Source organism: Brassica napus, chromosome C9 (genome assembly GCF_020379485.1).
Source record: "Brassica napus cultivar Da-Ae chromosome C9, Da-Ae, whole genome shotgun sequence".
NCBI classification, from domain to species: domain Eukaryota; kingdom Viridiplantae; phylum Streptophyta; class Magnoliopsida; order Brassicales; family Brassicaceae; genus Brassica; species Brassica napus.
The window spans coordinates 9,493,771-9,510,667 of NC_063452.1; the positions used below are offsets into that span (position 1 = coordinate 9,493,771).

Sequence of the window (16,897 nt, forward strand, 5' to 3'; positions counted from 1 at the left end):
ACCAACATGAACCAATACCTGATTCGGCGAGGAAAGAAGTGTTTCGGGATAAACGCTTGAATGGTTATTAACTGTAATGGTTTGATCATGAAAGAGTTAGTATGAATATTAACAATAAAATTATGGATTAGATTAATTTAAATTTGTAAGAATACCTTTGAGTCAATGAAAATCAATTCAATTCCGATAGGTTTGGCTTTTGGAAGTTGCGGGTTTCCCAACAATGAATCCACCTAACAAAAAGTTTGTTGTTGTAAAAATCTCCTTCAAGGTCATTAAAGGTTTTTGGGACGGCAAGAGTTGATGGTGGAACCATTTTTTTGCTCGAGCGCTTTGAAGTTTTCCTTGATAGTGTGAGGTTGATGTTGATGGAATAATGAATTTTATAGGGACTTTCTTGATGTAAAACTATACATTTTTATTTTTTTTTTGTTTAATGTGGTATTTTTATTTTTATATAATTTACTACAATTTTAAGATAGATATACATTTTAAAATAGATGTTTAAATCTTAATGTACTTTTTCCATTTTTTAAAATGTTTATTTTCATTTCTTATATTTTTTATTTACGTAATATCTATATTTTATATTTTAAAATAGATATTTAAATCTTAATGTACTTTTTCCATTTTTTAAAATTGTGTATTTACTTATATTATATATTTTTTAAAAGACAACATGAGGCTCTTGGTTGAGTTGTGTGACCCAAAGTAAAGTAAGTAAAGTGAAAGATTTTTAATCTATTTATACTTTGCTAAGAAAACATCTATTAACTGTATTTAACTTAAGTTTATATTATACAGTAATGTGAAGATGATGTGTACTCTGTGGGGTAGTTATGCTAAACAAGTATACACTTACAGTAGGAGTAACATGTCCACCATGATTATTTGTGTGATCAGATTCTGTTCTGTTAAAGAGTGGAAAGGTAAATAATATTCTTCCGGTTTGTGTAAAATGTTACTGAGCATAACATATTAATAAGCTTAATATACTTTGTAGGTGCTTACTCCATATCTAGCGGGTATAATTCAACCCATATCCTGCTCAACCCAACACTCGATTTTATTGAGGAGTTCAAAGCAAGGTACGTATCCGATGTTCACCGGATGGAAACCTATGGAGAAGTTCACTACATATAGATGTTTGTTTTGATTTTTGAACATCGTTTTCACTGAAACGTTTTAACATAAAGTGTGATTCTTTTATTTGGCAGTCTCCCTGATGATTCACTTGCTCTTACGAACAACGATAGTAGCCAATGGTCTGTTGGTACTGCTACTTCTATTCGTGCCAGGTTTTTTGTTCTTAATGAGAGGCTAACCATCGGAGAGATCATTGATAGCTCTGTGGTATATAGACTACACTCTTCGCTTTTGAATTTTTTACACATTTGTATACTCCATGTGTTATCAGCGCTTTTAAAAAATACCCATTGAGTAATAATAGGTTGGCACTTTTGTTACTCTTGGGACCATTGAAACAATTGATACTGAACGTGGCTGGCAATATCTAAGTTGCAAATACCACAACAAAAAAAGTGATGCCTACAACCAATGTTGATGCTGATGACCGGCCCTTGTTCTTCTGCAATACGTGTGACAAAGAACACAGTGATGTTATTTCCAGGTATTGATCGGGTTAGATATACAAAAATATCAGTTAGGTAGATCGTCATTGAAATAGTCTGTGACGTTTTGTCTTTGGATTTGTTCAGGTTCAAATTAATTGCCAATGTCAAGGACGATAGCGGTGAGGCTAATTTTCTGTTGTTTGATGCTAATGCTCAAGCAATTGTGCGTCATTCTGCAGCTGAACTCTATGACGAGGTTCATTTTTAAATTCCATTGTACATCAATTAACACAGTAAATTATATTAGCCGACCGCTATCTATGTAATTGTAGAATGAAGATTAAGACTTCTTACCTGAAGCAGTGAGCGATCTCTTTGGTAAGAGAGTCCTTTTTGAGATTTCAGTTGACGCTGATAACATCAAAGGAAAGAGTTCTCAGTATGTTGTTCGATTGGCTATTGATGACCGTGAAATGGTTGAGGAATTTGCTGATTTGCCTCCTAAATCTAACCCGGTAATTTTCCGCTTATACCTGCGATTAATTTGATTGTTATAGGAGCATAATAGTGATACGATTAAATCTTTTCTTGCAGGTACTAATGTTGGAGTCCGCAGATGATATTTCCTCTGGTTTTGTTGGTTTTACAGCAACTCCTTTGTCCAAAAGAAAAAGCGAACAAGATGACGACAGTTGCCTTGAGGATCAACACTCTGTTAACAAGAAACTCTCTCAAAAGAAACTCAAGGGCGAGTGAGCTGTCTCTTTTTAATGAGTTGCTGTCATTTATAGTGTTATTGCTTTGTTTTTGCTTCATTTTTTTAAACTTTGTCTGAGTATCTTTGTCTTTGGTTTTGTTTAAGATTTTGGTCCGACCATCTTTGTTTTTTGCTTTTAATTGGAATAAAAATTTATCAAGTTCCAATTTAAACCAGACAACCTTTTCTTTGGTTGGCTCTGACTTTTGATTTAGTATTTATGTCAATCGGTAACGTTTTAGAATCATTACATTGGTAAAATTCCAGTTTCAGAGAGTTCTTTGAGGTGGTTCTGACAATAGATTTTGTATTAAGCTCAAATTGGCATAAATACAAAGTTAGCCCATTTGAAATACTAAATCACAAAAAATGTAACCGAAATTTTACTAAGCGTAACGTTATTATCAAACCGATCCCCCTTATTAGAATTTTATTGGTAGTAATACAGTCTCGGCCCATTTGTAATACCCAACTAAAAACCAATTTATTATGTCTACACAAAAGTTTACTATGTCTACACAAAAGTCTCAGCCCATTTGTAATACCCAACTAAAAACCAATTTATTATGAATTTCACTGCTGTCTTTATTATGTCTACACAAAAGTTTATTTTATTATTAATGGAAACAAAATATTTTATTCTCCATCATAGATTTTAACGACAGATATACAATACATTTCTAATTAATGATAATATAAAATCTGAATTTTCTAAAACTATGCAATATTTATTCCATATTTTGAATGAAAGTTTCTTCGTAAACATACAAAGAAAATATGGACGTTGCAATTATACGTACACGATACACACAATATCTGCCTCTTCATACTGAAGTTACTTTGTTCCCTCTCGTCCATCTCAAATTGGTGTGCGATCTTTTTTCCACGCCTGATGAATTCTCCCAAAGACGGTTGTTGACATAGTATAAAATCCGTTACTTATAAAATCATATAAGATTTAGTCCATATTTTGAATTTTCTTATGCCCGCACAGGGTGCGGGCCGGTCACCTAGTTACTTTTTAAACTAACATCCTCTATATATTAACTGAGAAGCATTTGAAAAGTTAGAACTTTAATTTTGTATTAATTAAAAAAAACCCAAATCTTAGATGGCACTCTAAATGCTTTCTAAATTCTATAGCATCTAATATAAAGTATAGTTTAATCTAATGGTGTCACATTATTCCATAATTATATAACACTAGAGAACATTATATTAACCTAAAATATAAGAAATGTGTATTATTTCCTTAAATAAAAGCTACGGAATTACCTAATATGATTTACATATATACGGCAATTAATGATTATGAATAATAAAGATTTGATAACAAGTTTTGCATTCTTCTTCATTTTGTCTAATTATATATTATTAAAAAAAATAAACAATCACATTAACCATATAATAAAAAAATTAGATTTTTTTTCTTATATGTTATATTTGGAATTTTTTAAAATGACATTAAATTAAAAAAATGAGAAAACCTTACATGTTAATTTTTTTTAAAAAATGAGGACATCTTATATGTTATATTTTTCTTATATGTTATATTTTTTCTTATATGCTATATTTTGAATTTTTTAAGACGACTTTAAATTACAAAAACGTAAGTTTTCCTTAAGTATACGACTAAAAACATTAAAATGACATGTATCTGTTCGATGGCTGATTTGAAAGCTTTCAAAACCATATGTAAGATAAAAGTCAAAATAATTCAACTGTGAAAATAGTATTGTTCACTTTTTCAAGAATATGTTCGAGGGAAAAAATAAGGTTTTTATGTCATAATTTGTTTAATGTCCACTAGAGAACATTATATTAACCTAAAATATAAGAAGTGTGTATTGTTTTCCTAAATAAAAGCTACGAAATTACCTAATATGATTTACATATATATGGCAATTAATGATTATGAATAATAAAGATTTGATAACAATTTTTGCATCCTTCTTCATTTTGTTTAATTTTATATTATTAAAAAAATAAACAATCACATTAATCATATAATAAAAAAATTAGATTTTTTTCTTATATGTTATATTTAGAATTTTTTTAAATGACATTAAATTACAAAAATGAGGAAACCTTATATGGGTGTTTCAAAAAAAGTGTTTCAAAAAAAAAAAGAGGAAACCTTATATGTTATATTATTTTTTTTTAAACGACTTTAAAATACAAAAATGAGGACACCTTATATGTTATATTTTTCTTATATGTTAGACTTTTTCTTATATGTTATATTTTGAATTTTTTAAAACGACTTTAAATTACAAAAATGTAAGTTTTCCTTAAGTATACGACTAAAAACATTAAAATGACATGTATCAATTCGATGGTTGATTTGAAAGCTTTCAAAACCATATGGAAGATAAAAGTCAAAATAATTCAACTGTGAAAATAACAATGTTCATTTTTTTCAAAAATGTGTTCGATGGAAAAAATAAGGTTTTTATGTCATAATTTGTTTAATGTCCAATCCGATCAACCCATGATGTATTAATTATAGTTTTGTTCCATCATTTTTAATAAAAATTGATTTGATCCATCAGAAAGAAATTATATAATAACAACAAAAAATATTGTATATATATAAAAAAAATAATCAAATATATAAAAAAAATTATCGATAATATATAGAAATAAACTCACCTTGCGCAAGGCGCAGGTATTATCCTAGTTTACTGATAAACGATAAACCCTGATGTCACTAGATCCAGTATAACAAAAATTAATATCTTTCATATGTTAACAAATACTGTATATTGCATTATCATTTAGTTAAATACTTTATTAAATACGTAAAATCTATGACATCATAGCCAGTATTTCCTTAGATCTTATTCCAATGCCCAACTACCTTTTTTGTGAGATATATATATTTGTATGTGTGCACTGTGTATATGATTTTTTTAACTTTCAGGTGAGCTATCGGGTTTTGAGGATTTTATTCCACCGTTCGCCGGAGCATCACCCAAACAAGCACACACCGGGATGAACTATGCTTCCGGTGGAGGCGGACTTCGTAAAGAAACTAGTGAACATTTGGTAAGAAGTAAGAACTAATTAAATAATAATAAAATAAATGAATAATGATAATCTAATAGGTAGTGAAAGAAAGAAAGAAAAATAAATAAATAATGGTAATCTCATATATTAATGAAACGAAAGAAGAACTAGATGTTCTCACATTTATTTTCACTTATAAAGTATTTCAATCAATCATCATAAATATATATGAATCTACTCATACTTATTAGATGAAAATGACATCAACAGCAACAAAAGAAGCTTTCTCTAAATAAAAACTATCATATATCTTATTAAAATAAAATCACACGACATTTTTTATGTGTGATATTTTTAATTAGATCATTTTAAAAAAAAAATATTTAATGAATGTTATAATAATATCCCAATGAAATTACTAAATGTAGGACCTTCATTAGTATAAAACTATTTTTAGTAATTTTATTACAGTATTCTTTTAATTTTTTTTTCATAATATATATATATATATAATTTCTGATAAATTTGCTGAATAAAAATTCTAAAAAATATTATTAAAATTTTCAATTTTACATAAATATTTCATCAATTTCATAATTAGTAGAAAAATTATCATAAATCATTAATAATTAACCCTGTTGTTGTTTATAAACAAAAATTAATAGTTCGATGTCATTCTATATATTTTATACTCATCATATATGTTAAAATAAAATAAATAATATTATATTAAATCAAACATGAAAAATCATATTACATTGATAACATAACAGACATTATTATAAAGATATAAAAGTATATTCATTTAAATTAAAAATAAACAATATAGAATATGTTCTCCGAACATGTTAAAGTTAGTAAAATATATAATACATTTATACAAGAGTGCAATTTTGTAACATATATATTAACATATCTTAAATTTTTAGATGAATATAATTAATTTAAAAATAAAAAAAAATTGATAAAAAATAGTCCAATGCTTTTAAAGCGCGGATCTGAATCTAGTAAGCATTATATAAAAATGACATCTTGGATGTAAAAATATTGATCTCGAGATATGTAGGGTGGTCGGATCAGTCTAAGAAAGCAAATACAAAACCACAAGAAGGCGATAAAGAAAGCAAAGGTGCCAGTACAACGACTGCAACAATGTCTTTATACAATCAATATCGGAAGCAACGATTACATCAACAACTACTTCATGTCAGAAACGTACAACACGAGTAGCCTCTTTAACCCTAGTCAATGTGCATATTCTCTCAACAGACTCTATCGTACTCACTTGAAGGTATATTGTGGAACACTTAATACTTAATTTAACATATTTCAACAATGCCATGGTTTTAGCATTTTAAATTATTTTCTGGTTTTTAATCTTAGAATAAAAATTGAGATATTCTTTATGTTCATGTTTTCGAGAAATCTAAGTCATTTGGTTTTACTTGGAGATTCTCAAACTAAAAAAAAACATTTTCATATATTTATCCTAGTTACCTGTTACTATATTAATACTCCTTGCATTTCACCGTCGGCCCTGAGATAGTGAGAGAGATCCAGGATTTCTTCATCACGGACAGACTCCCCGAGAGGATCAATGAGACGCATATTAGGCTCATACCGAAAGTGCCTAGCCCGCAGCAAGTCACGGAGTATAGACCTATTGCACTTTGCAATGTCTACTACAAGATTATATCCAAGATCCTTACGAAGAGACTCCAGCCACTCCTCTCAAACATAGTCTCCGAGAACCCGTCTGCATTTGTACCGGGACGAATGATATCGGACAATGTCCTGATCACCCACGAGGTTTTACACTATCTCAAGAACTCTGATGCGGAGAAGAGATGTGCCATGGCGGTTAAAACCGACATGAGTAAAGCTTATGACCGCCTTGAATGGGAGTTTATAAGATTGGTTTTTCAGAGACTAGGCTTCCATCCCAAATGGATCTCATGGATCATACAATGTGTATCCACTGTTACGTACTCCTTCCTCATTAACGGTTCACCTAGAGGAAGAGTCACACCGAGCCGGGGGATCCGTCAAGGAGACCCACTCTCACCTTACATATTCATACTATGTAGTGAGGTTCTCTCGGGCATATGTAGCAAAGCACAAGAAGAAGGCTCCCTTAAAGGGATCAAAGTGTCTCGAGGGACTCCTCGGATCAACCATCTTCTATTCGCGGATGACACAATGTTCTTCCTACGAGCCAGCAAGGACAGTGCCGAGGCACTCACAAAAGTTCTCAAGCTTTACGAGGAGGCTTTGGGACAATCGATCAATTCAGGGAAGTCTTCTATTACCTTCTCCCGAAAGACGCCGGCGGCACTGAAGACAGTTGTACATGATACACTGTCAATACAAAAACAAGGTGGGGTTGGAAAGTATCTCGGTTTGCCGAACACTTCGGTAGAAAGAAATGCGATCTGTTTTCCTCCATTGTTGATCGGATCAAGCAAAAGGCAAAGGGGTGGTCCAACAGATTCCTATCTACAGCAGGGAAGATGACCATGCTCAAGAGTGTTCTATCTCCTGTTCCATCGCACGCGATGTCCTGTTTCCAACTACCAGTTTCTTTGTGCAAAAGAATTCAGTCAACGCTCACCCGGTTCTGGTGGGATGATAGCATGGGGCGCAAGAAGATGTCATGGATCGCCTGGAATAAGCTCATTCGTCCCAAGGATCAGGGTGGTCTCGACTTCAGAGATATACAGAGCTTCAATGAGGCATACTTGGCCAAACTAGCATGGTGGATAATCAACAACCCCGACAAGCTCATAGGACGCATCCTGCTCGGAAAATACTGTCCCAACGAACCTTTCCTCGCTGTTGATTTTAAAAGAGACATCTCTCATGGATGGAGAGGGGTCTTGATAGGCCGAGATATTGTAATGAGCAATGCGAGTTGGGAAGTAGGCAATGGTGAAAGTATGAACATATGGACAAAACCGTGACTCAGCTGCGAAACACAAGAGAGCCCAATGGGACCGGCCTCACTACAGTACCTAAATCTCACTGTCTCTGACTTCTTTCTCCCAAACAGCAGGGAGTGGAACGTCGACATGATACGACGGGTGCTACCTATGGAGGAACAGAAAATTCTAGCGATTAAACCGAGTGTCACGGGAGCGCCGGACAAGCTGTCTTGGCTTGGAGCAAAATCAGGAAGCTACACTACCAAGTCAGGCTACGCAACTTCCCTCTCAACCAGAACGGATCCGATGGATACCTCGATAGCAGATCAGTCCTTTGACTGGAAGAAAGCTGTTTGGAAGCTCAAAACATCACCAAAGACAAAGCTCTTTGTATGGAAGGCACTTCATGGAGCAATCCCAGCAGGGGAAGCACTTAGAGCGCGACAGATAAATGTTGATGGGAAGTGTAAGAGATGCAACCTACCGGAAACTATAGATCACTTGTTCTTTCACTGTCCTTTCGCAAAACAGGTTTGGACCTCGGCCCCTGTTTTCCCAAGTATTGAGTACAATGGATCTATAGTTTTGAGGAACCAATGGATCAACCTCATCTCAAGGAAGAACTTACCGCCAACGGGAGTAGAAGGACAACTCGCGCCCTGGATCCTTTGGGGAATTTGGACGGCAAGAAACAACCTGGTTTTCAACGACAAACTCACCTCCGCAGCTGAAACGCTTTCAAAAGCCATCTATTTGGCCCGGGAATGGGGAACCTGCCAAACCATCTCCAGCCCTTTACCGGCTGTTCCCCCAACGTTAGCCCAAGCCTCCCCAAACTGTATTGTCGTAAAATCTGATGCTGCATGGAATGAAATTTTGAACGTTGCAGGACTTGGATGGGTGATGGAAGGACAAAACAGAACATCCTCATTCTCATTACCGGCTCACCAAGTGAGGACCCCGTTAGCTGCTGAGGCCCTGGCTCTCAGAGAGGTAATATGGAAGTGTAGAGAACTAGGATTCACGAGAATACGTTGCGAATCAGACTCCGCAGTGCTAGTGAAAGCGCTTAAAGAAGATACGTTCTTGACTGGTCTCTATGGGATCTTGATAGATATCCAAGCTCTTGCTTCATCTTTCGAGTGTATTTCTTTCAATTGGATTTCTAGGAAGAAAAATGTAGAGGCTGATGTGCTAATCAGCCTAGCAAAGCAGATTTTATCTGTTGAACTGGCCTTAATGGCTTCACCAACTTTGGTCTGATCATTTAATATAAGTGTGTTTCAAAAAAAAAAAAACAAAAACATTTTCATTTGCTCAAAAAAAAAAACATTTTCATATATTTATCCTAGTTACCTGTTACCATTAAGAGCCATTATGTCCCTATTTATCTAAGAGAAATTTCACAAGATAGACTTAAAAAATTTTTTGTCACAAATATAAACATTAAAAATAAAATGACCAAATAGATTTAAATGTTTTATCAAAAAAGTAAATATACACTAGGGTTGATTAATCTAGACATTAGGGTTTAGAGTTAAATGGTGGGGTTTAGAGTTTAAGATTTAGGGTTTATGGTTTAAAGTTTAGAGTTTAAGGTTTAGGGTTTAGAGTTGAGGAGTGGGGTTTTGGGGATATGATTTCAAATTTTTAAAAATAATAAAAATTTAAAATTTTCAAAATAAAAAATGCTATTTCGGTCATTTTAGTTTTTGAAGTCTATTTTTGTGACAAAAACTTAAAAAGGTCTATTTGAGAAAATTGTTCTTTATCAAAAGCAAAAGCTATTTCTGTTCTTTAAAATTATTCTGTCAAAAACAATTTGTATTTCTCTTTGCAAAATCAAGTTATCCATCTTTAAAAATCATAAATCTCTCTCTCTCTCTCTCTCTCTCTCTCTCTCTCTCTCTCTCTCTCTCTCTCTCTCTCTCTCTCTCTCTCTCTCTCTCTCTCTCTCTCTCTCCCTCTCCCCAACGTTAGCCCAAGCCTCCCCAAACTGTATTGTCGTAAAATCTGATGCTGCATGGAATGAAATTTTGAACGTTGCAGGACTTGGATGGGTGATGGAAGGACAAAACAGAACATCCTCATTCTCATTACCGGCTCACCAAGTGAGGACCCCGTTAGCTGCTGAGGCCCTGGCTCTCAGAGAGGCAATATGGAAGTGTAGAGAACTAGGATTCACGAGAATACGTTGCGAATCAGACTCCGCAGTGCTAGTGAAAGCGCTTAAAGAAGATACGTTCTTGACTGGTCTCTATGGGATCTTGATAGATATCCAAGCTCTTGCTTCATCTTTCGAGTGTATTTCTTTCAATTGGATTTCTAGGAAGAAAAATGTAGAGGCTGATGTGCTAATCAGCCTAGCAAAGCAGATTTTATCTGTTGAACTGGCCTTAATGGCTTCACCAACTTTGGTCTGATCATTTAATATAAGTGTGTTTCAAAAAAAAAAAAACAAAAACATTTTCATTTGCTCAAAAAAAAAACATTTTCATATATTTATCCTAGTTACCTGTTACCATTAAGAGCCATTATGTCCCTATTTATCTAAGAGAAATTTCATAAGATAGACTTAAAAAAAATTTTGTCACAAATATAAACATTAAAAATAAAATGACCAAATAGATTTAAATGTTTTATCAAAAAAGTAAATATACACTAGGGTGATTAATCTAGACATTAGGGTTTAGAGTTAAATGGTGGGGTTTAGAGTTTAAGGTTTAGGGTTTATGGTTTAAAGTTTAGAGTTTAAGGTTTAGGGTTTAGAGTTGAGGAGTGGGGTTTTGGGGATATGATTTCAAATTTTTAAAAATAAAAAAAATTTAAAATTTTCAAATAAAAAATGCTATTTCGGTCATTTTAGTTTTTGAAGTATATTTTTGTGACAAAAACTTAAAAAGGTCTATTTGAGAAAATTGTTCTTTATCAAAAGCAAAAGCTATTTCTGTTCTTTAAAATTATTCTGTCAAAAACAATTTGTATTTCTCTTTGCAAAATCAAGTTATCCATCTTTAAAAATCATAAATCTCTCTCTCTCTCTCTCTCTCTCTCTCTCTCTCTCTCTCTCTCTCTCTCTCTCTCTCTCTCTCTCTCTCTCTCTCTCTCTCTCTCTCTCTCTCTCTCTCTCTCTCTCTCTCTCTCTCTCTGTATTAGTATGGGTGTTCGATTCCCGGATTAGGGTTTTGGTTGATCTTGTGTCTAAAGTTCAAAGCTTAATCCTTGTTTTGTTTTCAGAAAATCGAATAATGATTTCAGTACTTCTATTCTAGATAGGAAGAAGTCTCTGAATAGACTTGCCGTCGAGGAGGCCATGCCTCGAAGCCAAGTGGTAAACAAGTTAAGAAATGGAAAGAAGCCCAATGAGACACCAAATAGGATTTGTATGTTGTTTGAAAATAACAGCTATTAAGCTTAGTTATATTTACAAATTTATATCCAGGTATACAACCCTCGTAATCATATGTGTTGCGATTTGCTAGACAGTTAATTTTAGAAAAAATTACGCTTAGACATACTTTACCTCTTCTCCATAACAGTCTAGCATACTTTCTTCATGTCAGATACTTCTTTATGTGCTATTGTCTTATTTACCCTTGAAACTAAAAATAATTTAGTTATCTTTTTCTTCGCTTTACTTTTCTTTACCGTGACCCAACTACTCATTCTCTTACCTTAATATTTAGAAATCAATTACTTACCCTTTTTTTCTCTTCCAACCCCTAGACTCCAATGATTCATCATTCTCACCAAAGACCAAAGGTCACAGTTACTCCCCGGCATTTTCTCCTGCACTGAAAGGTATGACAAATTCTAACTTACTTTACCCTATTTCTTTATAGTTTGACCTAGATCCCCTTCAATCGGCCGTCAATTTCTCACCGGCGGCGTTAATTTCTGAAACTATTGTCAATTTCGAGAAACCACAATAAATGGTATGACCTCTTTTACCTGATTTTAATTTTCTCATCCCATGATTATAGCTATTGTTTACACCTAGATCTGCTTCTATGGTTATGCAGAAACGGGAGGAAATTCTCATCCAGATTGCCGCTTCTATGTTAGTGTGGTCAAGGGGCAGATTTGTGTGGTCATGATTTTGTGGACACTATGGACGTTTTAGAGATTTAGTTGTTTAACACTTAAATAATATCGTCTACACTAGAAGGAGGAGAAGATAATTTAAAAGTTACAGACATGTGGTCAGGTTTGTGTTGTTAGTGATCACATTTGTGTGGTTAATGTGTTTTAAAAATGATGAAGAATGTTGTCAGGTTTATGTAATATAACTATGGTTACTTTATACTTTAAACCTGACCGGACTATGTGAGATTTGGTTGAAAACTAAACGTGACATTTGGTACAAGTTCCTTCGCGAGAAGGGTTTTTTGGGGAGGAAAATAATTAAAGTAAGGTAAATAGTACTTTTCAGTCCCAAAGTATGTAAACATGCAAACAAATCTGGAAAAGTAACCTTATACGTAAACAACTCTTAATTTTATGTTTAGCCGAACAAAAAAATTTAATCATATGAGTTGTAATGTGTTAGAGAGTTAATTTTGGTTTAGCCAAACACATAAATTCTAACATTCAGCACTCCATACTCCATATATAAGTCGATTAGTCACAAATGTAAGCATACATAACTATAATTTAATTATTGTTTTGATACAAAATAACAACCATCAACTGATCAAATTGCAGGTAAATATAAATTAAATACCAGTTAACATGTAAAATATCAAGATAAATCAGAGTATAATGATACTAACTTATAAATTATCTAGATAAGTGAGAGTATAACCATGATAACTTACATATTAACTTACTCTCTATTCCTGTCAATGATTTTTCAGATTTACCAACTGTTCATATCCTTTCATTTTCTTCTTCAACATTTCCCGATGATCCGATCTGTTATTCGTCTCGATTCGATCAAAATAATTGTATATCCGTAAAGCTTCAAATCAAAGCAAATAGAAAAATATGGTATCCTTAAAAAATGAAACAAATCACAAATATTATTCTTTAGAAAGCCGGATATCCGATCCGATCTGAATATTTATAGATATGCAATGTAATTTTATGGAGAAACCATTATATCTAAACATGTTTACGATATAATTTGCTTAATTGTTTTATTTTAAGTTGTTTTTCAATTTTTTTTTGTTTTGGGTTATTGCACATCCATTTTAATTTTTATGTTGAGTCAAATATCAACATATGAGGTTTTTTATTAGGCTTGTTAAGATTGATTTTTTTTTGTTTTTGCTTTACAAATTATGTAGAAGATGTTAGTTTGTTAGTATGATATTGTTATTTTTATTTTAAATTGATATTATGAAGGTTTGTTCATTTAATTTTATATTTTTAAAAATAGAATTGACGGATATAATCGAATAATTCAAAAATATTTAAAAGAATTCCGGATATCTAAACTTCTGGATATCCAGAATTTTCCGGATCGAAGTAAATCACAAACATAAGTATTTGTTTGGGACGAAGCGGATCACAAATACTGCAATTTTTCTGGATATCCACTCCGTGCCCAGGTCTAATTGCATCAAACTATAGTTAATCTTGTTAAATATTTGTAGCAATTTACCTTTTTGTCTTAATGTAGCAAAACACAGACATCGTGTCTATCATTTCATCTTGTGATGGATTCCTACAAATTCTACAATGGTAGTCTTAGACCGCCACTGGCAAACAATCCTAACTAATTCAAATGCGTTATAAGATCATACCAAACGTTGCTATGGACAAACTTATCTCTAAATTATAAACCAATTGTTGTTATAGTAAGCACAACAATATAAATTTTTATTTTAAAATAACAGTGTTCAAGAAATAGATAAGTAATAATTAAACGCTTTATATGGGATTAGTGCTTACCAATTTTTTTTAAAAAATCATTTATGGCTGATTTGCCACCTTCTCCGAGTCTGCTCCACGGTGTGTGGCCGTATTTTGAGAGAAAATAATCTGCATGCTCGTCTGGACTCTCTTATGATCTTATCTTTAGCGTTAGCTTCTATTATGGGTTCATTGGGCCCTCTCTCTCTCATGTGGTCTTCGGGTATAGGTGTTCGGAGTCAGATTTTCATCAAGATGACCGGAGCAGGCCTTCCATCCTCCTCCGTTTGGTGCTTCTAGGAGCTTCATGCGGGGTTGACTATGTCTATCTTTTGCTGATGGCTACTGTATTTTGCAGGTTTACCAAATCATAATCTTTTTGGAATTCACTGAAACCAAATTGATTTTCAGCATAATGGGATTCAAGCCACTTGTATCTATTGCATATTACTAAGTATTTAGATTCACATTTTGACCCCAAAAAGACAATATAAAGTTTAATTGTTTTTTTAATTAAAACTATTCTTCATTAAATAAACAATGATTCCATCAGGATTATATAGCACACATACGCAGGCGACATAGCCGGATACAAAAAAATGGATATAATACCTAATGTTAAGACTAAGAACCAAGTAGAAAAAGTGATGGTTGAGGGCAGATTCCTCTGAGCTCTTGATAATGTATCCAACTTGCTCCTAAGAAATAATTACTGTATTTCTGGAATCAAAGATGATGCCGGTCTGCATACCTGAGTGTGGAGGTCTCTCATCCATCTAATACAATCTTCAAACAAGGAAGGTGGTGAAAGATGGGATTTGGGGGCGAAGAAAGTCCAGACCTGTGTGGAATATGGGCAATCAAAGAGAAGGTTTTGCCGAATCTCAACCACATAGAAAACATTATGGAGGAGTGAACATACCCCATCTATGTATTCTATCTCTTGTAGGCAGCCGATCCCTAATTGCAATCCAAGTTAGAAAAGCATGTTTGGGTATTGACTCCTTGAACCAAACAACTTGATACCAGTTAACTTCAAGTATGTTGTATACACGTTCCCAAGTATTTGACGCGAGAAGGATAAAGTGGGGAGAGAGTGATATTCCTGCATCATGCAAGCATTGTTTCATTAGTGAGATGATAGGGCTTCTACTAAGAACGTGACTGATCCACCATTTACCATTAGAGGATCCATCTGACACTACAAGAAAACAGGGGGATTCTGATGGCCGAAATCGTCGGAAATTTGTCGGAATCGGTCTATTCCGACGAATTTCCGACGAACCCGTTCGTCGGTATCGTTTCGTCGAAAAAAAAAATTCGTCGGAATTTCGTCAGAAATTCCGACGACTTTCTGACGAATACCAAGAAACGTCATTCTGACGAACTTCCGACGATATTACGATGCGGCTACACGAGACTAGAGTTCATCGGAAAACTACAATTCCGACGAATGTGGTTCCTCGGTTTATTCCGACGAACTTTGGGCGTCGGAATTTACCGACGGACATCGGTCGTCGGAATATACCGACGAACCACGTTCGTCGGTATATTCCGACGGAAATGAGTTTGTCGGTAAAGTCCGACGGATATATGTCCGTCGGTATATTCCGACGACCGTTGTCCGTCGGTATATACCCTTTTTTTTTACAAATTAATTTTGCATTTTTATATATTTTTTGATATTAATAAATTTAAAAAATTGGAAATTTAAAACTAATAATATTATAAAATTTAAATTCATAAAAACCGAAATAGGAAAAAAACATTCATAAAGTTTAAAATTCATACAAACCGAAATAGAAAAAAAAAACATTCCGAAAGTTTTATAAAGCCGAAATAAACTAAGATGAACTCGAAGACATCAAACGATCTAGCTTCTGCATAATCTCGGTGTTGAACTTCTTCTGGGATGCCAACTCAGCAAGGATAGTGGCATTCTCCGAACGGATAGTGGCATTCTCCGAAAGGATAGTGGTGTTCTGCTCCTCCAATGCCCCAATCCGTTCATCTTTGTCATGTAGCTCCTCGAGAATCATGGGATCGGCATACGGAGCTTGCGAAGAAGATGCCGGATACGAAGAAGCACGACGGGCCAACCCAACTAAACGGCCTCCTTTCCTTTTAGGAACCGCCTACAAAAATATTTAAAGTAAGTAAATATGGACAAGTAAGTAATCGACATTATAAAAAAATATATTAATAAAAAAAATTACCTTTTCAACCATCTCATTTATTTGCAATAGAGACAGGTTGGTTGAAGCTCCCGTGGAGTCGCCGTCATCAGAGAGAGGCTGAGATTGAGAAACTATCTCAGCTTCCACCAAATCAACTACACCTCTGATCACGGGGTCCTGAATTTGACCCGTCGTCTTGTTAGTGTGAGCCACCTTAATGAGTTGGAGACGATCAACGGGATTACCGTCATTTGCTTCGATCTAAAAAAACCGCCATTATTAGCCAAAAAATATATAAAATATTTATTTAAAAAATATAAAGATAAATAATAATAAAAAACTTACAAGTTCATCCTCCTTAGTAGACATGGAGCAAGCGCCGAGGTTGTGCACATACATACCTTTCCCGCCACGATCGCTCTTCCGGTTCCTGGAGTTCCTAGAAGACGTCTCTGCAGTGTCTTCCCTCTCCCAATGAGCTATCAACTGCTCCCACACCCCCGTTGATGAACCGTGGCTTCTTGTTCTTCTGCCAAACTGTCTTCCACGCGTTTATCTGCTTTGTGTAAGAGTCCATGGCCTTTTCGTTGAATTTCTTACGGA

General features: G+C 34.0%; 1 protein-coding gene and 1 long non-coding RNA gene across 2 annotated transcripts; both read left to right on the top strand.

Annotated features, from left to right (window-relative positions):
• The first annotated feature begins 892 nt into the window (after nt 1-892).
• LOC106359595 lies at nt 893-1,848 on the top strand. Its single transcript, XR_007329290.1, has 4 exons — nt 893-1,088; nt 1,218-1,353; nt 1,451-1,630; nt 1,719-1,848. It is a non-coding gene; the product is annotated as an uncharacterized LOC106359595 (long non-coding RNA).
• Nucleotides 1,849-7,850: 6,002 nt separating this feature from the next.
• Nucleotides 7,851-8,300, top strand: LOC106403657 (uncharacterized mitochondrial protein AtMg00310-like). Its single transcript, XM_013844467.1, has one exon. It carries the CDS (start codon nt 7,851-7,853, stop codon nt 8,298-8,300), a length of 450 nt encoding a protein of 149 aa, XP_013699921.1.
• Nucleotides 8,301-16,897: the final 8,597 nt, after the last annotated feature.

Bases quoted from the DNA above. Each gene is read 5' to 3' on its own strand.
- LOC106403657 (XM_013844467.1), top strand. From the start codon at position 7,851: ATGACCATGCTCAAGAGTGTTCTATCTCCTGTTCCATCGCACGCGATG.